Genomic DNA, 25,083 nt, shown 5'->3' with positions numbered 1-25,083 from the left:
GTTTCTCGCCGTTTTCCGCTGTTGGTGTCTTGGACTGCAATGAATCCTGCTCTCCCTTTATGTCGCGAGTGTGAATAACCACTCTCTCCAGAGCCTCAGCATCCAACATATATTCCTTATTCTAACCTGTGCTGCAGAAGACGTTTCTACCATCAAATATCTTTTCTTACATCCTGATTTCGAATTGCAGTCAATCTTAAATTACTCTTGTTGTTGCGGTCTTCAGTCCAGAGACTGGTTTGATGCAGCTCTCCATGCTACTCTATCCTGTGCAAGCTTCTTCATCTTCTTAAATTACTAAAAAGTCCAAATTCTCCGGGACGACGGGATGGCCCGGGCAATAACAGTTTCTATCGACTTAATTACGACACCTGGTTGTAGAGAGTCGTGACTCAATATTGGAGTAGACTTCGTAACTGATTGTAGCTACTCGCTGCCGAATCTGCCGAAACTATTGCTTCTAACGATTCATCCCAAACAAAAATAACGATATTTCCTCAGTAAAAAAAATATATTCCTCTTTTTCTTACCATTGGTCACAACGCCTGCGAAACATAGGTAAAACCTGAACTCTTTTCTTTCGACTATTCCAAAAAAAAAGCTTTCTAATGCGTGTGTAGTGGAGAAATCGAATGAGAACGGTTTTTGAAGTAGATTTTATGAATAACATACCTACATAATGGTTTGTTTTGACATAACACACTTGGAACTCTTGTGCGTTGGCGTCTAGAGATCATAACACGAAATTTTGGAACCTCGGGGTTTACAAGTTCTTTTAGGACACCACAACAGCCCTAATTTTAACTAAAAAGCTAAAATTTAGCTTTCTGTTTGCAACCAATATGTTCAGTTACGTCATTACATATTCTCTGCTATCAACTGAAGGTTCTCTTCGGTCTGCCATACGAGGCCATAACGTATTATGGATCTGTTAGGCAGTGGGACCTCTACGTAATCTCAGAACTGTGTCGCATGGTGGTTTGTGCTTGTTTTCCTTTACGTACAACGATAATTGCACTAGTTATCTCGAACGGCAAGGGGATAATGGGTTGCCACTGAATGCCCTTAGTGAGTTGCAAAGCGACCGCTAATGCATGGATCTCTGTTGAAATCCTTTAACAACCTCAGATTTCACCCGCAGCGTGTTTTCCCAGATGACGTTGACATTTTGTTGCTGGAAAATTTCAATGTAATTTAAAGCGAGAATTGTGAACGTCGGGTTCCCGCTGCACGACTTTGCTTCGGAGACATAAATATAAATCTCGCAGTTTTCAGGGGCATGACTAACCAGTTGGGTAGCTTTCACTCGAGCCGACTCGAAATTTTGATTAAAGGGTATCCCAACTCCACCTCTTTATATGCGCACTGAAACAATTCAGGGGAGACTGATAAAGGTTAACTGTGCGAGATCAGCTTGACGATGCCGCTGGAAGTAGTACACTGAATAGTGATAGAAGCTTTTCGAAGTTTTGATGAACAAGCGACTCAGAGCTTTTACTCGTCTCCCATAGTAGTATAGGTTGCAGTACCGCAAATATTACGTCTTGTGAGACATTTTCTTTCGATTCATTGATTTCAAGACAGCGATGAATATTGGCTGGCACACAAAGCAATCTGAGAAATACTAAACAAGACAGTTCATCGAAATTTTGTGTTAGATGGTACCGCACAGCCTCCTGCCTTAAAACCACACACCCAATCTGCCGGTGAGTAACTTTGCCAAAACCAGATCCATACCTCTCGTGCAATTTTCTCTGTTCTCTGCTGAAGACTGCTCTTGTCTCGAGGCGCAGCTGCTGTAGGCGTAGGAGGGACTGGCGATGGAGAAAGGTGAATCAACAGCAGATACTCACGTGATAGAGTGTACGGCGATTTCATGACCCTTGCGGTGCATCTCCTGCACGGCCGAGTAGTTGGTGTACTTGTGCGACACGAAGAACGTAGCCTTCATGTCGCAGCCGTTGGGGTTCTTGCGCTTGCCGTTGAAGATCTCCTTGTAGAGCTCGATGTTGTTGTTGTTGATGGCGTCGTCGAAGGTGACGGTGATCATCTGGGGCACCTCGGAGGCGGGCAGGTCTCCCGGGATGGCGGTGCCGTCCTCGGAGCAGAAGCAGTCCGGCAGCACGCACACCGTGGGGTCACAGGGCGGCGCGCGGTTCGGGTCGTTGTCATTGTCTGCAAAAGGCAACAGCCGCGTCACAACCACACCGTGCCGAAACATTTAACAGCGACGCATGCTGCTGCACTGCTTTGTTATCGAGCTGACACGAGGAGTTGTTATGTTTACAAAGTAACTAAAAAATTGGCAGCCAGGAAAGGATTGGCAGTGTCACGTAATACGCAACTTGTGTCAGTGTGCTTAGGCTCTAAAGGCGCAACATGGCACTGCCACTTAGAATGTTTTCACACTCTGTGTATTTCCGTCTGGCCGTCAGAAAGCGTGTACTCCACAGCGGTTACAGAAATCACCATTCTTACCCAGAGCAGTTTTCAGCCTTTACTTCAGCTGCTATTCGCAACGGAAAACTTAAAAAGGTGCAGTTTGGCACAGAGTTTGAGGTCGCTCGTTGGGTTCGGTGAAGCATCACGTGTAATTACAACAGAGAGGCGAGATAGTAATGTGCTAAGAGACGATTGACTGACAGGCAGCACCTCCCGGAGGCAGTGAGCACCGAGGATTAGCTAGAGCAGACTTTGCGAGACACATGATCTGTAGTCGAGCCATTGAAACTACTGAGTACGAAGCATTAACATGAACTGACACATAATGATGCTCGATCGGTGGAGACACATGATATGCTACTTGGAAAAGTGTTGCAGTATTCACATTACTAGCATTTATTTGCAACCTGTGTATGATTAGGAGCATATGGTTGAGTCTTGACAGAATTTGACGTAATTCGAAACAAGGACCCAGGAGTAGACGACATTAATGGTTCAAACGGCTCTGACCACTATGGGACTTAACTTCTGAGGTCATCAGTCCCCTAGAACTTAGAACTACTTAAACCTAACCAGCCTAAGGACATCACACACATCCATTCCCGAGGCAGGATTCGAACCTGCGAACTTGCTGTGGAAGATGTATGAGACACGTAGCGGTCGCGCAGTTCCAGACTAGCGCCTAGAACCGCTCGGCCACTCCAGCCGGTTAGACGACATTACCTCAGAATTATTTATATTCTTGGGAGAGTGAGCCATGACAAAACTATTTCACTTGCTGTGGAAGATGTATGAGACACATAAAAGACCCAGAGTGGTTTTTCTACGTAGTAATTCAAGTTCCAAAGAAGGCAGGTGTGACAGATGTGAATATTACTGAACCATAAATTTATTTGCAACCTGTGTATGATTAGGAGCATATGGTTGAGTCTTGACAGAATTTGACGTAATTCGAAACAAGGACCCAGGAGTAGACGACATTAATGGTTCAAACGGCTCTGACCACTATGGGACTTAACTTCTGAGGTCATCAGTCCCCTAGAACTTAGAACTACTTAAACCTAACCAGCCTAAGGACATCACACACATCCATTCCCGAGGCAGGATTCGAACCTGCGAACGTAGCGGTCGCGCAGTTCCAGACTAGCGCCTAGAACCGCTCGGCCACTCCAGCCGGTTAGACGACATTACCTCAGAATTATTTATATTCTTGGGAGAGTGAGCCATGACAAAACTATTTCACTTGCTGTGGAAGATGTATGAGACACATAAAAGACCCAGAGTGGTTTTTCTACGTAGTAATTCAAGTTCCAAAGAAGGCAGGTGTGACAGATGTGAATATTACTGAACCATAAATTTAATGCCATAGTTACAAAATACTGAATCGAATCAGTTACTGAAGAATGGAAGACCCAGTAGAAGCCGACCTCGGGGAAGGTCAGTTCTACGCGCTACAGTCTGGAACCGCGCTACCGCTACGGTCGCAGGTTCGAATCCTGCCTCGGGCATGGATGTGTGTGATGTCCTTAGGTTAGTTAGGTTTAAGTAGTTCTAAGTTCTAGGGGACTGATGACCTCAGATGTTAAGTCCCATAGTGCTCAGAGCCATTTTAGGTATTAGTGGCGATTCCAGCGAAGTTTAATGCTTTTGCAAAAAGCAGAGATGTCGTTCCACAACATGCTCAATGGAGATATACTGACGAAGAAGAAGGATGTGTATATTTTCAGGAGAAAACTGCCTACATGTCCACAATGAAGCATTGCTTATTGTGGGTACTTTACATGGGACTGAAATCGCAACTCATCTAACAATTTTTGCCACGGATATTAAAAATATCCGTTTATGGAGTACGGTACAGGAGAGAATTCCTGTGCTAATGTTGGTATTCAGTTAGCAGCTACTGATGACGTCACAGGAACACGACGTTCCGTAAGTCGACTGAAAAGTGATCTTCTGGATCCGCTACATCAGAAGCACGTATTAAGTAGTACGAATAAAGATAGAGTCAAAAAGAAGACAGATAGAAAGTGAAACTAGATGTTGAACTCTAAATATGCGCGACAGTGTGAAGGACGAGCTTCGTGGTGAACTGGCAGACGGCCTGTTTTCACGGGGATACGCGAACGTTTTTCCGCGCCGCGCCGTGACGTGTCGTTTTTGTTGGCGCGGTTTGGTGGCCCTGCAGGCGTGCCGCGCCACCGCGAGGCGTGGCCCTCAGCGGCGCAGCTTTCGCCGTCGCCTGGAATGCGACGCACGCCCATGGCTCGCGGACACGTGGAACCACCTCCCGCACCGAGCTTTCGTTCTCACTGTCGCAGCCGCTCGGCGAGCAACTATGCATCAACCTCATAAATGTCAGCACACAAACACACACACACACACATACACACACACGTACCAAGATATTTATTCCTCCAGAAATGAACTGAAAATGGTTACAGTCTCCTAGACCAAGGTTTTCGGATTTCTCGTGATTGTAAGACAAGTACCGGAACCGCTAATCTCTCTCTCTCTTTTATTCCCAACTTCTTGCGTCCCACTATCATCTACATCTACATACATACTCCGCAATCCACCATACAGTGCGTGGCGGAGGGTACCTCGTACCACAACTAGTATCTTCTCTCCCTGTTCCACTCCCATACAGAAGGAGGGAAATATGACTGCCTATATGCCTCTGTAAGAGCCCTAATCTCTCTTATCTTATCGTTGTGGTCTTTCCACGAAATATAAGTTGGCGGCAGTAAAATTGTACTGCAGTCAGCATCAAATGCTGGTTCTCTAAATTTCCTCAGTAGCGATTCACGAAAAGAACGCCTCCTTTCCTCTTGAGACTCCCACCCGAGTTCCTGAAGCATTTCCGTAACACTCGAGTGATGACCAAACCTACCAGTAACAAATCTAGCAGCCCGCCTCTGAATTGTCCTCCCTCAATCCCACCTGATAGGGATCCCAAACGGTCGAGCAGTACTCAAGAATAGGTCGTATTAGTGTTTTATAAGCGGTCTCCTTTACAGGTGAACCACATCTTCCCAAAATTCTACCAATGAACCGAAGACGACAATCCGCCTTCCCCACAACTGCCACTACATGCTTTTCCCACTTCATATAGCTCTGCAATGTTAGGCCCAAATATTTAATCGACGTGACTGTGTCAAGCGCTACACTACTAACGGAGTAAACAAAAATTACGGGATTCTTTTTCCTATTCATCTGCATTAATTTACATTTATCTATATTTAGAGTTAGCTGCCATTCTTTACACCAATCACAAATCCTGTCCAAGTCATCTTGTATCCTCCCGCAGTCACTCAAGGACGAGACCTTCCCGTACACCACAGCATCATCAGCAAACATCCGCACATTGCTATCCACCCTATCCAAAAGATCATTTATGTAGATAGAAAACAACAGCGGACCTGCCACACTTCCCTGGGTCACACCAGATGATACCCTCACCTCCGATGAACACTCACCATCGAGGACAACGTACTGGGTTCTATTACTTAAGAAGTCGTCTGCTGAAAGAAAAAACGAGTCTGCTTAACGAGCGCCGTCTCTGACTGCCCCTGGGAGCAGCGAAGGGAAAAAAGGAACCTTCCATCATCGCTCTGAAGCGGTGGGGGCGTAAATTACGTAAGTCGCGAGCACGTCTATCCAGTTTACTAAGTTACACATACACAGATACCCTGTACTTAAAATTGAAGTGCTGCTGCTCACGGTGGTCCAGTGTGGGCTGTTTGTTATCGTACTGCAATGAAACTTTGTAGATGTGCTAATGTGTTAACGCCGAACCAATGTACACTGGAAAAAAATTAGTTCCAATTTTAGCCAGCAGGTGCAAATCTGCCGCTGTACACCATCTCGTCGACGTGTCCGTTGCTCATATTGAACAAACTGTGCAAGTGGCAGCTAATGATAAAACCAACACTATGCGTTTCTCACTTGTTTGACGTTCTCTACCCGTGTCTCATTCCTAAGAGATAACGTGTGGAAACACTTCTATACGCTTACTTTCGTTCACAGCCTCTCATAGCCTTTGTGGCCGAGTGCTCTGCCAACACAGCTAGCCCAGCACGATTGATGACCAGTCCTCTCAGGTTTACTTCCGCCAGTACCTCATCTACCTTCCAAAGCGCGTAAGGCAAACGTCCCGGGTTCGAGTTTCGTACCAGCACACAGATTTAATCTGCCACTAAGTTGCATATGAAAGAGAAAGTACGAAAATTCATTGAGAAAACTGTAATTAGTTCCTGTTTACTGGCTATCATCAAGGGTTTTGGTTAGTTCCATTAGGTTACAGGGCAGTGCTTGCGTTAGAAATCCCCTCACAATAATTCTCAATTGAGATATCCTGTGGTCTGCTATTTCACTGACAAGAACTAAGGCCCTACAGCGGGCTAGCTCGATCAGCCCGCTCTGCATCCGAAACGATGCCATACAGACAATTATCGAACTGTAGGGGAGGGAGCTGAGCACCGTAAACCTAGCTTTTTTTTCAAAGGTACAACGTGGACTATGACAGTGCTGACGATGGGGAGCAGGGCACAAAACGTTGCGAAATATCACCGAAGCTACTTAAATGTGCACTCACAAAGAATAATCCCAACTTGACCTCATAGTTTAAGGAGAAAAAAACACACTTGCAAGATATCAGACCTAGTAATGGATCCCGCGCTAAATTTTTGGGCCATTATTCTCATAGCACGCGTATGACCTTTTGAAAGCACAGCTCTCAAACACTCGCGACCGCCGGATGTTTGTCACTCGCCCAATGCTCGAGAGTGAAGTACTGTACAATTGAGTGGGTAAGAGGTCTTTGAAACACTGTTTTGACATTGGCGACAAGCTTTGTTCATTTTGTCAACGTGCGTCGTTTCTAAACAGCAGCTGGCATCAACAATCTCTTTGGTTTGAACATTTTTATGTTACTATCCACGAGTACAGCGTAAACGAATGACACGAATGAGTGTTTCATTTCAGATATAGCGTTGGGTTACTTAATTATTAATATCGCTGTTGTGTGTTACTTTCTTTGTATTTTGAAGGTATCACTGTTAACGTGAAGTAAGTTTGAAGGAGATGTGCTATTCTTCAACTTCAGTGGCATGATCAAATTGTAAATCGAAAATCATTAAGTTCATTTCATAATAATTCTTCAATTGCTTAGGTTTATTCGTTTTGATTTTGAGAAATACTGTTGAAATAGTACTAAACATATATATGAGTGAAGTTGACATAATTACATACTCATGTTACTTATTATTTTTACATTGAGTAATGTGTGTTCTCGAAAAACATTTCAAAACAGATGTGTGAGTCTCCTTCTCCACTTTCCTTCGCCCTCAAGATGTCACGAATAGGAGGGCTCTGGTCTCAAATCGGCAGTAAAGTGCTTCGCTATCCACACTTGGCGGTTGCGGTGGAGTGGATCGATTGATGAACAACCGGCACCGGCGAAAGTTTATAAGCTGAACTTTTAGGAGGTCGTAACTGCGTACCATCAGAATCATGGCCAAAATTTTTGCTCGGTATCGATTACTGGGGCTGACATCTTGCAAGCGGGCATTTCTTCTTCTGATAATATGAGGTCCAGCTGGTGATGTTTTCTAGTCAGTAACATTTTTACTTCATAACAATCTTTTATACGTGACATAATCCATACACAACCCGATGCATCAAGGAATAGTTAGTTTGGTAACAGAGGAGACTATGTGTGTAGGGGGTACGGGGAGAGTGCGGTGAAAACTGTGACAGGATAGGACGATCGATTATAGGTGGTATCAAGACAGAAATGGATGGAGGTTGCAGTAGTTGGACAGATGAAGAGTCTTGTACAAAATAGTTTAACGCAGAGAGATGCATTAAGATAATCTTCAGAATGAGGACAGCAACAACTGCAACCACCTTTCAAAAAATAAACAGTTAATTTTTTTCTGATAGTTTCTGCTCACTCGTGAAAATACAAGTATTCGGATACAACGTTTATCAATGTTCGCAATAAGATATGTGTTGCACGTGGAGTTCAGCGTCGCCATCAGCATTTATCTTTTACGGAACCAACTGCAGTAGTGGAATAATTATTAAATTTCTCGGTTATCTTACGCAGCATCATTGGAATCGGGGTAAACAGAAAGAGTGAGCTGCGTTCCTCCTTGAATTTGTTCTATGCTGTAAGTCAGCCTCGTGGATGTTACTTACTATGATCGTATATGGCATAAGCTAACACGAGTAATGAGATATGTTATTAGGTAACAACGGATCAGTTACTGTTGGCAATACAGAAGATACCTCCAACACCAAGATACCTTTGTAACTAGGGCATTCCTTCGTACTTCCTCATTGGCCATGCAAAGCCATTCGCGCAATTATGACGCAATTCCGAAGCCGGTGGGTATTAGGAGCGGCTGCAGTGGCTCGCCTGTGATGGCACAGGCTGCGGCAGTTTGGCAGCTGTTGCGTCACGGCGGGTATGGGCGGTGGACCTGGGACCGATACGATCCGGCCACGCCCCAACCTCGCGCCGGTCCATCTCGCGAGAAAGCGGCCTGCTTCCCCTTGCCGGCCAGAATCTCTTCTCTCTGATCAGCGCCACTCAAACAGAGCACCGGTCCTAGTTTGTGAGACACGTCACTGCGTCGTGACGCGAGTCCACCGCGAGACATCTAAGAGTATTGCGTGGCATGGAGGCACACATTTGATGCAGCAGTAGCAACTAATTTCGGCCACGTAACAGGGAGTAAAGAGCCTGACCAACAGGGACCGCAGACAGTTACCAATTCGAAGGCAGCTGATGCGTCAGCTAATCCAGATCCATGTCAACCAGTTTCCAAGCGGACATTACGAGGGTGATCCGTCAACGGACATATATAGTCGCGTAACTCTGAGAAGGCCAGTGCTCACAGCGGCATTCCAACGTGAGATCCTCAGTAGACCAGATGACCCAGAAACTGGACAGTTGCTGGCTGGAGGCGCATAGTCAAGTCCAGTGGGTCGTGATTTTACATTATGCAAGGTGTCAGGTGCGCCAGTGGTCCGATGAGGCATTTAACCCACAGTGTGTGGAGGGTCTCACGGTATGTGGCTCTTATGACGAGCACTACAAAATCACACCTCGACCATGTAACCGTTTATTGGTCCCAAAAAAATGGATTACAGGTCTAATATAGTGAGATAGCTTTGGCCATAACTACTATGCTTGTGCGAAACCGTTATTAGATACAGCTTCAAATGGTTCAAATGGCTCTGAGCACTGTGGGACTTAACTGCTGAGGTCATCAGTCCCCTAGAACTTACAACTACCTAAACCTGACTAACCTAAGAACTTCACACACATCCATGCCCGATGCAGGATTCCAACCTGTGACCGTAGCCTTCGCGCGGTGCCAGACTGTAGAGCCTAGAACCGCTCGGCCATTCCGGCCGGCAGATACAGCTTCACATGATGCTTTAGCCACATATACTGGGCTATTACAAATGATTGAAGCGATTTCATAAATTCACTGTAGCTCCATTCAATGGCATATGGTCACGACACACTACAGATACGTAGAAAAACTTATAAAGTTTTGTTCGACTGAAGCCGCACTTCAGGTTTCTGCCGCCAGAGCGCTCGAGAGCGCAGTGAGACAAAATGGCGACAGGAGCCGAGGAAGCGTATGTCGTGCTTGAAATGCACTCACATCAGTCAGTCATAACAGTGCAACGACACTTCAGGACGAAGTTCAACAAAGATCCACCTACTGCTAACTCCATTCGGCGATGGTATGCGCAGTTTAAAGCTTCTGGATGCCTCTGTAAGGGGAAATCAACGGGTCGGCCTGCAGTGAGCGAAGAAACGGTTGAACGTGTGCGGGCAAGTTTCACGCGTAGCCCGCGGAAGTCGACGAATAAAGCAAGCAGGGAGCTAAACGTACAACAGCCGACGGTTTGGAAAATCTTACGGAAAAGGCTAAAGCAGAAACCTTACCGTTTACAATTGCGACAAGCCCTGACACCCGATGACAAAGTCAAACGCTTTGAATTTTCGGCGCGGTTGCAACAGCTCATGGAAGAGGATGCGTTTAGTGCGAAACTTGTTTTCAGTGATGAAGCAACATTTTTTCTTAATGGTGAAGTGAACAGACTCAATGTGCGAATCTGGACGGTAGAGAATCCTCACGCATTCGTGCAGCAAATTCGAATTCACCAAAAGTTAACATATTTTGTGCAATCTCACGGTTTAAAGTTTACGGCCCCTTTTTCTTCTGCGAAAAAAACGTTACAGGACACGTGTATCGGGACATGCTGGAAAATTGGCTCATGCGACAGCGCCGACTTCATCTTTCAACAGGATGGTGCTCCACCGCACTTCCATCATGATGTTCGGCATTTCTTAAACAGGAGATTGGAAAACCGATGGATCGGTCGTGGTGGAGATGATGATCAGCAATTCATGTCATGGCCTCCACGCTCTCCCGACTTAACCCCATGCGATTTCCTTCTGTGGGGTTATGTGAAAGATTCAGTGTTTAAACCTCCTCTACCAAGAGACGCGCCAGAACTGCGAGCTCGCATCAACGATGCTTTCGAACTCATTGATGGGGACATGCTGCGCCGAGTGTGGGAGGAACTTGATTATCGGCTTGATGTCTGCCGAATCACTAAAGGGGCACATATCGAACATTTGTGAATGCCTAAAAAAACTTTTTGAGTTTTTGTATGTGTGTGCAAAGCATTGTGAAAATATCTCAAATAATAAAGTTATTGTAGAGCTGTGAAATCGCTTCAATCATTTGTAATAACCCTGTATAATGATATAGCCACTGCAAATTGTGTTACTATCGTGTAGTTTGATACCCAAGGGGGCGAAATTAGTTAATCGCTAAATAATGAAATTTGGTGATTGTTCAAAATAAAACAGCTTACTTAGGAGAAGCGCTTCCCTGCAGAAATTCACAGCAGCTATGGTCTCATACATAAAACGAAGTCTAGGACTGGAACAGAGAATGAAATGTAGTAGTCAACATCATCGCAGTTTGGTAGCTGCACGGAATCTAATGAATGGCTACAGCTCGATTCACATACTTGAAAATACTGTTTTCCTTCCAGAACTGAAGTTATTACTGTAACAGCGGGAGCCAAACGCAGGGGCTCCTTTCCCAAAACATTTGTTGTACACTCTGGTGCAGCATTACGCCGTAGCACTCGCCTCGGAGGAGCAGACCGCTTTCTGATCGGTGATCGGCAAGTTACCTCAACCAGGGACGCTTTGGTACGTGGCGTAGGTGACAGCTGCGGCGTCTACTGTAGTGATGACTTCCACCGTGAGGCCACCACCGCTCAGACATCAGTATGAGAAGAGCACTTGTCTGACGGTCCAGGCGCGGCACTCATGGGCGTCGATTTGAGACCCTCCCAGCCACCAAGCCATCGCGCGCTCACCAGCACCAGATACTGCTAGCCCAGACACGTATGGCTGGAGGCTCCCTGCCAGCAAGTCCTGCACTCTGACAAGCCATACCAGTCTGACTAACAAGATCCTGAAATAGCTCAGCCACCTGGCCAGAAATGCTAGTGTCGCAAGGCAGGTTCGCCGTCGAGACGAATTGGGTCAAGGAGCAACTGGCATCTTCATTACCACGCTTCAACATCGAAGTCTGTGGGTTCGAAGCCCACAAACCAGCGCCCGTCAGATACGGGCATGAATTACTCACATGAACCCTAGGAAAGTAAATCAAAGGATTCTAGTGCCACTGAGCTGCTCTTAACTTCACCTGTCCCACAAATCTCCATCAAAGAACATTCATACCCTCTGCGTGACCAAGAGCAGACGCAGTGTCACAGAGAAATAGACTGACGTCTCCTAGGAGCGATTGTATTTTGTCTAGTGCGCTCATTTCATGGCTTGGCTTATTCATCTGATGGAAAACTAAAAAATAAACTCCGCGTTCAGGCTCTTACTGGTCGCCTTGTCGCCCTTTGCCATGTGGGTGCAGTACAGAGGGGCATCGCTTCAGCACAACTCCCTCCCAATCGTTGTCGGCTTTCAGACCTTCGATCCGTTACTTATCTTTCAGATAGCCTATCCATTGGCATCACAAGGACGAGTGCACTGTGTTTCAGTCTTCAAACAAGGAAAAATTCCTGGCAGTACTGGTATTTGAACCTGTGTCCCCCACATGAAAGTCAGGCACTCTGATCACTCGCTTACTGATGCGGACATTCATCTGATGTGTCATTTAAAAACAGTAGGTTCCACTACTAGAAGTTCTCCACCTATTCGAATGCATGCCATGTCTCCAAATCGCAAGATGCATCTCAATTCTTGTAGGCTCGTAACAGCAGCAGTAACAAGGACTGAGTTGATCACGACGCTCAAATTGGTGATAAAGTTTTCTTTCGGATTATTCACTTCATTATTCCTTCCTCCAGCACATATTTTGTGTGTTTGCGACAGTACTGGAAGAGATAATCTCTAAAAGACTGCCTCAGTCACCTACATTCAACATTTTCAAGGTAAATGTGATTACAACTTTGCCGGCCGGGGTGGCCGAGCGGTTCTAGGCGCTACAGTCTGCAACCGCGCGGCCGCTACGGTCGCAGGTTCGAATCCTGCCTCGGGCATGGATGTGTGTGACGTCCTTAGGTTTATTAGGTTTAAATAGTTCTAGGGGACTGATGACCTGAGCAGTTAAGACCCATAGTGCTCAGAGCCATTTGAACCATTTTTTTGATTACAACTTTCGAACACGAAGAAAAGATCGCGGAGTCACCATTTTTCTTCACCGTTGAAATATACTGTGCCGAGATTTCAGCATAGTAATTAGAATCATACTGAAACAGCTTGCGGTTTTTGTATTACCCTTAGACGCTGTTTGGTGCCCCAAGACGGAGATGTTTTAGGTTCTCAATTCTACATAAACAGCCCGACCCTTTAATTTTCTGGTAACACACTGCAAGGAAAGAGGTTAACGTTTCTCGGTTTTCTGCTTTTATAATTTTACATTAGCACTGCAAAGTGATTGCTTCTTCCAATGGAGTCGTTACGCTATGCTGCTGACTCATTAACTGCGCCATAATTAGTGGAGAAGCGGACGATCTCCAGCGAGATTGCCCGCGCTCACGAAGTTGCTCGCTGAGCAATAAGTGATGCCGGCGAGCCGAAGTAATTACTATATCTACGACAGGAATTATAAACTCGGGTGCAACAGTAGGCGGAGCGCTCGGCGTTAGGGGGGAGCTTTCGGAAAGGCTTCGTCGTCAGGGGGACTGAAGAGTCTAGCTGGGGGGAAGGGCCCAGTGGAGTGAAATCTGCGAAAGTGGCAGCTGTAGGAGCGGCAGGCTGAGGAAATGAGTGATGGCGGGCTCGGCGCGCCTGCGCAGTAAAAGTAACGCCGGGTCGGGCGGCTGTTGGCAGCAGCGTTGGAGGTCGCCCCTCGAGGTACCGGTAGCCGGCAGCAGCCTAGCCTCGCCTCACCTCGCCTCGCCAGCTAACGGTACCCCCGGCACGTCTCGCTTTGTGCGTCGCCTGTCTTTTGGCGCCCACGGCAACCACCGGCGCCCACGGCCCAGGGGCCGGTTCCGAGGAGACCATCTGGGCGCAGTGCCAGAAACTGTGTGCCCGCAGGCACAGCAAGTGCTCGCAATTACCGAGTGGTAGGAAGCAAACGAGTAGCCTGTTGCGAGAATAGGGGTCTGTGTTACATAACATATTGTAATGTAAGGGCCCACCTTGCTTCTGGAAAGATGCAAAGCTATAAAAGGGGCTGTAAAATACCACTTGTGTACTGGTCTGCATGTAGGAAAACTCGTGTGTTCCCTCCGTCTCTGTCCCGCGCCATATGTCCCATCCGTTGTCAGCTGCAGTAAATGCAACGACGGGGTAAACACCACATTGAGCCAATGTTTCTGTTTCTGATTCTCTTTAAAACTACACTACTGGCCATTAAAATTGCTACACCACGAAGATGACGTGCTATAGACGCGAAATATAACCGACAGGCAGAAAGTGCTGTGATATGCAAATGATTAGCTTTTCATAGCATTCACACAAGGTTAGCGCCGGTGGCGACACCTACAACGTTCTGACATGAGGAAAGTTTCCAACCGATTTCTCACACACAAACAGCAGTTGACTGGCGTTGTCTCGTGAAACGTTATTGTGATGCCTCGTGTAAGGAAGAGAAATGCGTACTATCACGTTTCAGACTTTCATAAAGGTCGGATTGTGGCCTATCGCGATTGCGGTTTATCGCATCGCGACATTGCTGATCGCGGTGGCCGAGATCCAATGACTGTTGGCACAATACGGTGGGTTCAGGAGGGTAATACGGAAAGCTGTGCTGGATCCCAACGGCCTCGTATCACTAGCAGTCGAGATGACAGGCATCTTATCCGCATGACTGTAACGGATCGTGCACCCACCTCTCGATCCCTGAGTCAACAGATGGGGACGTTTGCAAGACAACAAGCATCTGCACGAACAGTTCGATGACATTTGCAGCAGCATGGACTATCAGCTCGGAGACCGTGGCTGCTGTTACCCTTGACGCTGCATCACAGACAGGAGCGCCTGCGATGGGGTACTCAACGACGAACCTGGGTGCACGAATGGCAAAACGTCATTTCTTCGGATGAATCCAGATTCTGTTTACAGCATCATGATGGTCGCATCAGTGTTTGGCGACATCGCGGTGAACGCACATTGGAAGCGTGTATTCGTCATCGCCATACTGGCGTATCACCCGGCGTGACGGTATGGAGTGCCATTGGTTACACGTCTCGGTTACCTCTTGTTCGCATTGACGGCACTTTGAACAGTGGACGTTACATTTCAAATGTGTTACGACCTGTGGCTCTACCCTTCATTCGATCCCTGCGAAACCTTACATTTCAGCAGGATAATGCACGACCGCATGTTGCAGGTCCTGTACGGACCTTACTGGATACAGAAAATGTTCCACTGCTGCCCTGGCCAACACATTCGCCAGATCTCTCACCAATTGAAAACGTCTCTTCAATGGTGGCCGAGCAACTGGCTCGTCACAATACACCAGTGACTACTCTTGATGAACTGTGGTATCGTGTTGAAGCTGCATGGGGAGCTGTACCTGTACACGCCATCCAAGCTCTGTTTAACTCAATGCCCAGGCGTATCAAGGCCATTATTACGGCCAGAGGTGGTTGTTATGGGTACTGATTTCTCAGGATCTATGCACCCAAATTGCGTGAAAATGTAATCACATGTCAGTTCTAGTATAATATATTTGTCCAATGAATACCCGTTTAATATCTGCATTTCTTCTTGGTGTAGCAGTTTTAATGGCCAGTAGTGTATTTATCACCTCGGAAAATTATTCCCCCTGCTTTTTAACATAGCAGTTGTATCTGCTTTATGCCAGCCGTAATGAACACTACAGAGGATAAGTACCTTCACCACACCTACACTAACATGAACATCACAGGATAATGTTCTACACGTATTCCGAAGAGCTCGCTGCAGCTGCTGGCTGGGGTTTCACGTGATTCACTGCCTCTTGCCACTGTGCATCACTTCACCACCCACCTTCTATATACAAACTACTATAGCACAGATAAGAAGAAAAATTAAAAGTATCTACTAACTGTGGTGTTGGTAGGACGCTACGGTCGCAGGTTCGAATCCTGCCTCGGGCATGGATGTGTGTGGTGTCCTTAGGTTAGTTAGGTTTAAGTAATTCTAAGTTCTAGGGGACTGATGACTTTAGCAGTTAAGTCCCATAGCGCTCAGAGCCATTTGAACCATTTCTTATTGGTAGGACATGTTCTGAGGCATCAAGGGATCACAAATTTATCATTGGACGGCATCGTGGAGGGTAAAAATGGTAGAGGGAGACCAAGAGATGAATACACAAAGCAGATTCAGAAGGATGTAGGTTGCAGTAAGTACTGGGGGATGAAGAAGCTTGCTCAGGATAGAGTAGCATGGAGAGCTGCATCAAACCAGTCTCAGGACTGAAGACCACAACAACAACAACTAACTGTGGTGAGGGAAAGATGTAAAGGATTTACTTTCTTATATTTTCTCTAAATGCATTTTGATTTGCGCATTGAAGTATCCCGAGTAATCTGTAACGCAAGATTAGTATTACGACTGAACAGTGTGACCATAAGTCACGGAAAGGATTGTCCGGTTTGAAAGTAGACCTTGTATGACGCTCGAATGTTGCATTTAGATTGGAGGGTGAAACAATAGTAAACAGGACATCTGAGTATTCTGTTACAGACTGACTTTGAACACGGGTATGCGGTGGGCACCCGCAAAGGAAGGTAGAGATCTTGAAGTTACAGGGTCTCTGTTGACCAATGATTTATCGACTATTGGTGAATACTTCCAGAAATAGAAGCTGCAGGCAAGTGTCGCTAGACGGAAGTCTCAACGAATAACTTAAGCAATAAGATGCCCAAGAAGGAGCTCACAGTCTACTTTGAAGGAAGGCTGCTCAGATATAATAGAAACCCGAAATATCTAGGGGTTACGCTTGATGTAACACCCAGTTACATGCAGCACCTATTAACGACAGCTGCCAAAATAAAATCTCTTCATAACATAACTCCAGAAACTCTGTGGCACATCATGTGGATCATCTGTACCGACTCTCCACACCTCAGCTCTGGGATTCTTTGATCATTTTGCGGAATATTGCACCCCAGCTTGCATGAAAAGTATACACACAAGATTTGTTGAAAAGCTCAACCTTACCATGCATGTTATAACTGCCTACACCTTCGTTATGGCTACCCATGCACATACCTCTTCCATCTCTACGGCGGGAAGGTGCGCTTTTGCAGGAGTACCAAAAACTATGGAAAACTCCTCAACTTCCTGTTCAGGCAGACATTTCAAACATTAGCGAAGGAAGACTTCGCCCTCGTAAGCCATTCCAAACCGTAAGGATGTTACTTTAAATAAAATAATTTTGGGTGTTAGGCCGCGTATTTATAAAACACTCTAGCAACTAAACTGCTGACTTAACCGCCGCGAAGAGGGCCACAATAAGTCGGTCAAAACGTTAGAAATTTAGTTACGTCAGTGTTTTACAATGACGTAGCCTAACACCCACAATTATTCTATTCAGAATGACACTGGCCGTGGACGCCTACAAACGTATACGTAAGGACGTTAGTTGACAGTATTAATTTTAATGTATGCTGGAGACACACGTAGCAGATTAATGCTACTACGGAACAACTAAAGATGCCATACATATCGACCAAGCCGCTTGGCTTGGAACTGTCACGCAAGATCTGGTCCGTTCTTAACAGAGTGAGAACCAACAGTGGAAAGTATACTGAGTCCCTATACAAGGGGAACAAAATCAAGGCGTGACTGTGGAGTTGAAAAGCAGACTGTTCGCCATGTAATTCAAGAGTGTCTTCTGAGAGCTTTATTTTTGGTCGATTTGGGGGACGGGACGAAACAGCAAGGTCATCAGTCCCATCGGATTAGGGAAGCATGGGGAAGGACATCGGGCGCGTCCTTTGAGAGGAACCATCCTGGCATTTGCCTGAACCGATTTATGGAAATCACAGAAAACCTAAATCATGATGGCTGGACGTCGGTTTGAACCGTCGTCCTCCCGAAACGAGTCCAGTGTACTAACCACTTCCCACTTCGCTCGGTAAGCTTTATCTTTCGAGCCAACAGCGTTCTTGATGGTGAGGGAACGGTTAATAGACTACATTCGTGGCCTATATATTAGTTTGTAATATGAGACATCTTTAAATGTTTTGTGATATCGAAAAAATCAAAAATAGAAAAATAATCATAACAAGCACACCGCTTGGAATTAGCTGTGACAGCAAGGTTGCAAAGATTTGGACGAATAAAGAAGGAAATTGTATCTTCTGAGGTCTCTCATTTATTTATGATTCAAATCTCTAAATAGATGAAGCTACTAACACCACTGGAAGTTCTTCACCGAACCATATTGAGTATTTCTCTTCCAATATTAAAACTCTCCGTCGTGAGGAGCAACAATTGATTCGATTGTGCAAAGTCCATTTTCAGAATCGCACCGATGTAACTCAGCAGCAAATTGTTGATGGAGCGCTATGGCGGAGCTGGGAGCAACAGCTGCAAGTACTCACCACAGGTGTTCTCATCGGAGCCGTCCGTGCAGTCCTTCTCGCCGTTACAGAAGAGGCCCCTCTCGATACAGGCTCCGTCACCGCACGCCAGGAAGCCGTCCTGGTGGAACAACATAGGTCATCTCTCCTACTCTTTCCTTCTTGTTGCCAACCTCGACTTACAGTTGTTTACTATTCAACATATTCATGTCTTGGTGGGAAATGTTACAGCACCCGTACAACGATCATCTTTTCAGTGCTTTTCATACATATGGGAAAGTAATTTAGGATAAGCGCAATATTTCCATTAACATCTGATCCTGAATCATTACATTCTATTAATTTCTCTTTTGATACTTGAACTGCATCTGTAAGTCATAATATTTTCCACATTTAACTCTGACGATCTCGGTTAAAAAGTAAAGAAACAGTTCACCTGCAGAAGACCTCATTGTTTCTCCTACCAATAAATAAAATAAAAAAATATATGTATATAAGCAATCGTCATTGGTGCCTGTCCATAAATCCATCACATCTTTAGCAATCACGCTCGTGTAACAAACAAGTATATTTAACCTTTCATTTGGAGGGTTTCCAAATATTATTACATTACACAGAAAGCAGTTAAAACAAATTAATTCTAAAAGATCAGGCAAGACGAGTCGAGTAGCAACCATCTCTTCGATTACTTGCCCCAGTAAATTAATATTTTTATGTATATTATTGAAGATTTACGTATCTCTGTGACCTTAAGTTGCCAACGCACGCCGGTAGCTTTTGACCAAAAGGAAGCTGTTCGAATCCAAGAAGTGGGAGAAATTTCCATCATCGTGGTTTGCTTCCTAACGGTAACTGTGAGCAGTTTCTCTGTGTTAGATCGCAAACCACATCGCAGTGTCTTAAGGTATTGTCCTGTTGCACGTATTCCATCCGTCGGATTTGAGCGTTAATCTTTTGACTATTAACAATTTTGGAGTGAAAGACCTTAATGTACGGTTACTTTAATTAGTGTCGTAATGAGAAGTAACAATATGAAACAAATAATTCGAGCCGCTTCGTTTTCCAATGTGGGGAAGGGTGGGATATTCAAAGTTATTCATGCTTATTTCTCGGATAACAGGAAGAAAACTGCGGAAGAACTACAAGGCATACAGAAAACAGACACACATCAGTGGTTAGGGCATCTCTCCAAGTTTTTGACTCACATTACAAGTACTGAATATGGGAAACTTTCATGATGCAGCTAACGTTGATATGTCGTTGCAGTTCATCGAGATGAATTGTCAGGGGAGTCGCGACAGCAGCCCACTTTGCAGATCGGTTCTTTGGGATGCCTATCTGCATGTGCGAAATAATTTGGTGTGCCAAGACGGAGCACACCGGGGCTGACATTTGTCAATGAAACGTAAAGGTAACACAAACGACAGGTGCAAGCTGTAATTGTAAGAATTCCCTTTACCAGTGGGACATTGATATACAGAAATACCAGGCAACAAATTCCCACAGGTTCTCCTGTATATGGAACACATACATTCTGATGGTAGTCAAAAGGTTAAGACAGTCGCCGGTTTGGTGACGCACGGCTGGATGAATCGGTCCCAAGGTGCGAGAACAGGAAGGAAATAGCACCTCCAGCGTGACAATGTGGAGGAATGCACTGTGTTGTGTTCAGACCAGTACTCAACTGGTTTACTTGAAACTATGTGCCGGTATTGGGACCCATCCACTTTTCCTGTTCCTTAGTCATCTATAACAACATAACATTATACTGCAGGAACGTATGGACTGTTCGAGACCACGTCCTGTGTGACTTTGACAGGTAAGTATTGCCGGATTCGTGGACTGTCCCTGAAGCCTGTCGTTGATTACGGAGCTTCCTTCACAAATTAATTCACCGGAGAGACCTGTAAACTTGTAAATAAACTCAAAAGTTCGGCATTTCATACGTAGTGGAAGAAGCAGAGCCATTTTTTATCGTGATTCCGTTACTGGGAAAGTATACACAAAACTACAAAATGTGAGAAGAACCCTGCTCCTCCTATAGAATAAAATCAACAGAGTCGGAAGTGAGGCTTACCTGGCAGAGAGGCTCGTCCGTGTAGAGCAGTGGCTTAATTTTGCGCTCCTTGTTCTTCAGTTTGCAGTTCTTAACCGCATCCTTCCAGTCGCAAGTCTGTTTCTCGATGTCGAAGTACAGACCAGCCGGGCAACGGATAGCTTGCAGACCCTGCACAAAAGAAGAGGTACAAAATTCTATGAGGAGTTGTCCTTGTCGCTTTCTGATAAGGAAGCTTCCTTGACACACACAGTTTAACATCTGGCATAGAAACACATCCTAAACATGCTCTCTAGGTAACCGACGTCGCAATGAGCAAGGCGACCACATCAAAAGGGTTATTAACTCTTCATAATGTGTTTCAATACGTGTCAAAAAGGCACAGATTTCTGTTAAACATAATCTTCTTACGTTCGACGACTGCCTACCAAAATTTTGTCTCACTAATTAACTGAAAACACTGGCATTCCCGAGACGAAGATTTTTTCGCAATGCCAGAGGTTCAGCATTACGAAACGACGACGGAATTAACATGCTAATAACGTACTTTTACAGGCTTGCAATGATTGTATCAGTGTAAAATTAATTTCTTAAGCAGAAATTTATGTTAGTTACGTTGAGAGCATACATTTCCTGGGAATATCTGCACCTAATCATTACTTTCTTCTGCTCTCATATTTCTTGTCATAGACAATATGGACTAACCTTTTAGGGTTTCCCTACTACCTCTTACCATATAAGATATGTGTTAAATCTTGTCGACACATAAGCACCTAGTTTAGTTTCCAATATCTGAATTAAAATCACGTTAAGAAAGATATAAAATACTTAATATTTGAGTATTGCTGCTTTAAACCCAGAGACATTAACTGCATAATCAAACATTTCAACATTAATAAATGTGGTAAGAATTACTGATGAGTGAAATTACAAAGAAATAGTCATTAAAATTTTTCTTGGTCGAATGGGGTATCCAGGAAGCAATTGTTTAAAGTATATCTCGAGATGATGTTCTCTCACGCCTGAACTTTTTCATTCAACACAAAGTAAATAAGATTCAAAACTTCCTGGTATATCAAAATCGCGTGCTGGACCTGCACTCGAATCTGGGATCTAGGAAGTTTCCATTCAACGCACACTCTGTTGCAAAGTGAAAAGTCAGGCTGGAAGAAATTCTCCAGGCTGTGGCTAAGCTATGTCTCCGCATTATCCTCTCTTCCAGGAGCGCTAGTCTCGCAAAGTATCCAGGAGAACGTGTGTGAAGTGTGTGGGAGTTATGGTACTGGCATTACGCCAGCCTACAGAGCTATTAAATAACGAAAGCAACTATCACAGTAGTCGCTGCCCCACATTTAGCTTTACTTGCCGCACACTGTAAATCTGTGTCTACAATTCAATGGAAACGTCTCAATAATTCATGAGTTTTGTATTTCCTGATCTAAATTATTAAATTTCGAGGTGTTAAAAAAGTGTAAAAATTAAATTTCTGTGCAGTGTTGATGAATAATATATTGCTTTTTATTGGACTTCCTTAAACACCCACAACGTGAGACATATCAGAGAGGCCGAAGGCTGCTGAGTGCATGCTGTTGGCTTCGCGGTCGTCGAGGCACAGAGGGAAAAACGTACAAATTTCAACGCATAGTGGCCACCGTTGAAGTAACAAAACATTATTTAGCCAAAATTATCTAATATTTCAAGTCTTATAAGTCTGTCATATGTGACTTACGTATGTATTAATTTTCCTGAATGGCCAAATATTTCGCATGGACTGCGTGTAGAAAACAGCATCAATGTGTTCCCTCGAAAAAAACTATTTACGACTTTATTCTGTTTTCGTAAAAACTATATGGTTTAGAGATAAGAGAAGATTACAGCAGACGACGGTTTCTACTTGAAATACCAGGATAAATTCACGATGACGTCAACTTTCTCGGTGAAACGGACCGTATAAATCTTGGAAATTTCTCTGTACGCACTGTAAATTTCTGTTTGAACACAAGCGAGAATAAGTCAATTTTTGAAGCTGCGCAGCTTACTTTCTCCGCTGTTGAGTAAGGTAAATACTCGTTGATTAAAGAAATCTAGACTGAGAAGCTGTTTGTGAAATCGTTAAATTATTAAAAGATTTATGCGCAGATAATGTTACCAAACACGATAGAATATGGTCATATCTTAATACGGACGTTGCCTGAAAAGAGGATAGTGTTCGCGAAATTGTACAGTACTAACTCTCTGGAATAGCGGCCATGGCAACAGGAGAAAGCTCCAAGCGATGAAACTAACCGATTAGCGTGTGTAACGAAGTGCGGCTGATTATTCAGTAGCTCTCTGCCATCAACCAACTCTGTGTTAGCTACAATTTTGGGGGGCTAGAGAATGATACTAAATCATACAAGAAGATAATGGCTTAGAATTCCTAAACAGTGAAGCCCTACAATGGAAGTATTTAGAATTTGCTGTTCGCAACCCTACAGTAAAACAAATTTCGACTGTCGTATCCGATTCAGATGTAGCGTAATAAGAGGACAAGGGCTCTCGAAAGATTTTATAGTATCCTGCACGTCGCGTGGCCTGCCTGGACAATGATAGGCGGCTTTTTAAGCCCGTCTCAGGGGTTGTACAACAATGTATTCAGTTTGCATGTAATGTGTAGAAGAAGTAATAGGCAAACAAAACGATATAATGGTTACATGTTTAAACTTCCTTCTTTGACTACAGCTAGGTATCCACGTTAGATTATTTGCCAAGGGCTGCACTGTTAGTTGCTGGTGTTGCGCTACTTTTTAGGAACCATTTAGCAGAAAATAATCTTACATTACGTGTTGGAGGTAAATTATAAATTTGACGGAAACAAATGCCAATAGTGTGACAAACACTTTGCTAAAGCCTGTCAGGTTGTGAATAATCAGACATTTGCAACGAGCTGACCTGTTAGCTATCGAATCACGTTTGTACAAGTGGTGTACAAGAGAATTCGATTTGTGTAAGTAGCTGGAACTTGCCACTCTATCTTAACCAAAAGTGGCAAACAATGACGATCCGATCTATCATTTGACGCTTCGTAAGCGTGCTTCATTGTTAATTTCATTGATATTAATAAGTGTAAACTCAGAAATCTGAGGGACTGCAACCTAATTTGCTTTAAAAGTATGTCGAATGAAAAAGAAATATAGTGGGCGCACCTTGCAGAGTATAAACTACCGTGTGGAAAGTTTTAATATTTGTTCGCAACCGAAATATTCGCCCAGTTGTTGTTAGTCCATTCTACAGTAAATTGATCGACTTATGAAAACATAAACCGACAGTTGTGTTTACTTCCCAGTTCTGTAGTTCCGTAATTTTTGCGGATCAATTCTTTAGTTAGACGTAGCAGATGACGTGTTCTTGATCTCCTCGCAGAAAAGATATTGTAAGAATTGAGAGATAACGTTTTCTTAAACATTGTAACACTCAAGCCGGCCGAAGTGGCCGTGCGGTTAAAGGCGCTGCAGTCTGGAACCGCAAGACCGCTACGGTCGCAGGTTCGAATCCTGCCTCGGGCATGGATGTTTGTGATGTCCTTAGGTTAGTTAGGTTTAACTAGTTCTAAGTTCTAGGGGACTAATGACCTCAGCAGTTGAGTCCCATAGTGCTCAGAGCCATTTGAACCATTTGTAACACTCATCTCATAAGCTCTGATTATTCCTTTCTTCCTTGCAGAATATGAGAATGATATTCGAGTAGATGTGAATCTTGATGTTTTCTCAACTTAATGAGTATTCCATGAAGTTTCAGTATACCAGCTGGATGATGTTGAAGTCTTACGACAATATTTCAGTTGGCAACCTTTCAGATTTTCACAGGTGAGTGTTTTGCACTACAGATTGCTGGTTCACGTCGCTACGTTTATACCAGAAATTTGCGAGGAGGCGTGTGCGCATAGGTTTCCGAAACTTCATGGAATTCAGAAAAGTTATTGAAAATGTATTTACGCAGGTCACTCGGAAGATTTCCGTGCAGCCCTTTCTTTGTATGTTTTGTAGAAGACTTTGGAGTCACCATCTGGTAATGTTTGACAATTTATTCTCTCCCGGGATAACCGTTATCTTTTCGCGTCTTTTGCTGTCGTTGTTCTGTGGGCCAAAATCAAAAGAAAGCAGTTGTCATTCTCCTTCCGTCAATCACACAACCTGTACTAAATTTCTTTACGTGGTAAACTGTGTACTTATTACGCATATGAACTGTGGGAATATACATGACAAAAATGGATGCACTTGTTTATGTAAGTCTGTATTATGGGCTAGTATGTATGTATGTTTATTTGTTCCACATCTCCTCCTAAACCAATGGGCCGATTTCAACCACACTTGGTGCGCATATCACCTACTGTCTGGAAAGGATCGCTGTTGGGGTAAGCACTACCTATCTATCAAAGGAGTGGGGTGAAAATGCAGTTTAGCCCACGACGTGCGAATACCCTTCCTTTATTCATCCAGTATTTGAGAATGAGAGCA

General features: G+C 44.5%; 1 protein-coding gene across 1 annotated transcript in view; it reads right to left on the bottom strand.

Annotated features, from left to right (window-relative positions):
• LOC126235720 (chitin deacetylase 1) overlaps window positions 1-25,083 on the bottom strand; it is a 69,775-nt gene that overhangs the window by 5,398 nt on the left and 39,294 nt on the right. Inside the window, exons 3-5 of the mRNA XM_049944491.1 lie at window positions 20,609-20,758; window positions 18,553-18,652; window positions 1,854-2,175 (exon numbers count right to left, since the gene is read on the bottom strand). Of these exons, the coding sequence (XP_049800448.1) occupies window positions 1,854-2,175; window positions 18,553-18,652; window positions 20,609-20,758 (572 nt within the window). The remainder of the gene's footprint in view (window positions 1-1,853; window positions 2,176-18,552; window positions 18,653-20,608; window positions 20,759-25,083) is intronic.

The sequence above is a fragment of the Schistocerca nitens genome, chromosome 2 (genome assembly GCF_023898315.1).
Source record: "Schistocerca nitens isolate TAMUIC-IGC-003100 chromosome 2, iqSchNite1.1, whole genome shotgun sequence".
NCBI classification, from domain to species: Eukaryota; Metazoa; Arthropoda; class Insecta; order Orthoptera; family Acrididae; genus Schistocerca; species Schistocerca nitens.
This window is presented reverse-complemented; position numbering and strand designations above follow the sequence as displayed.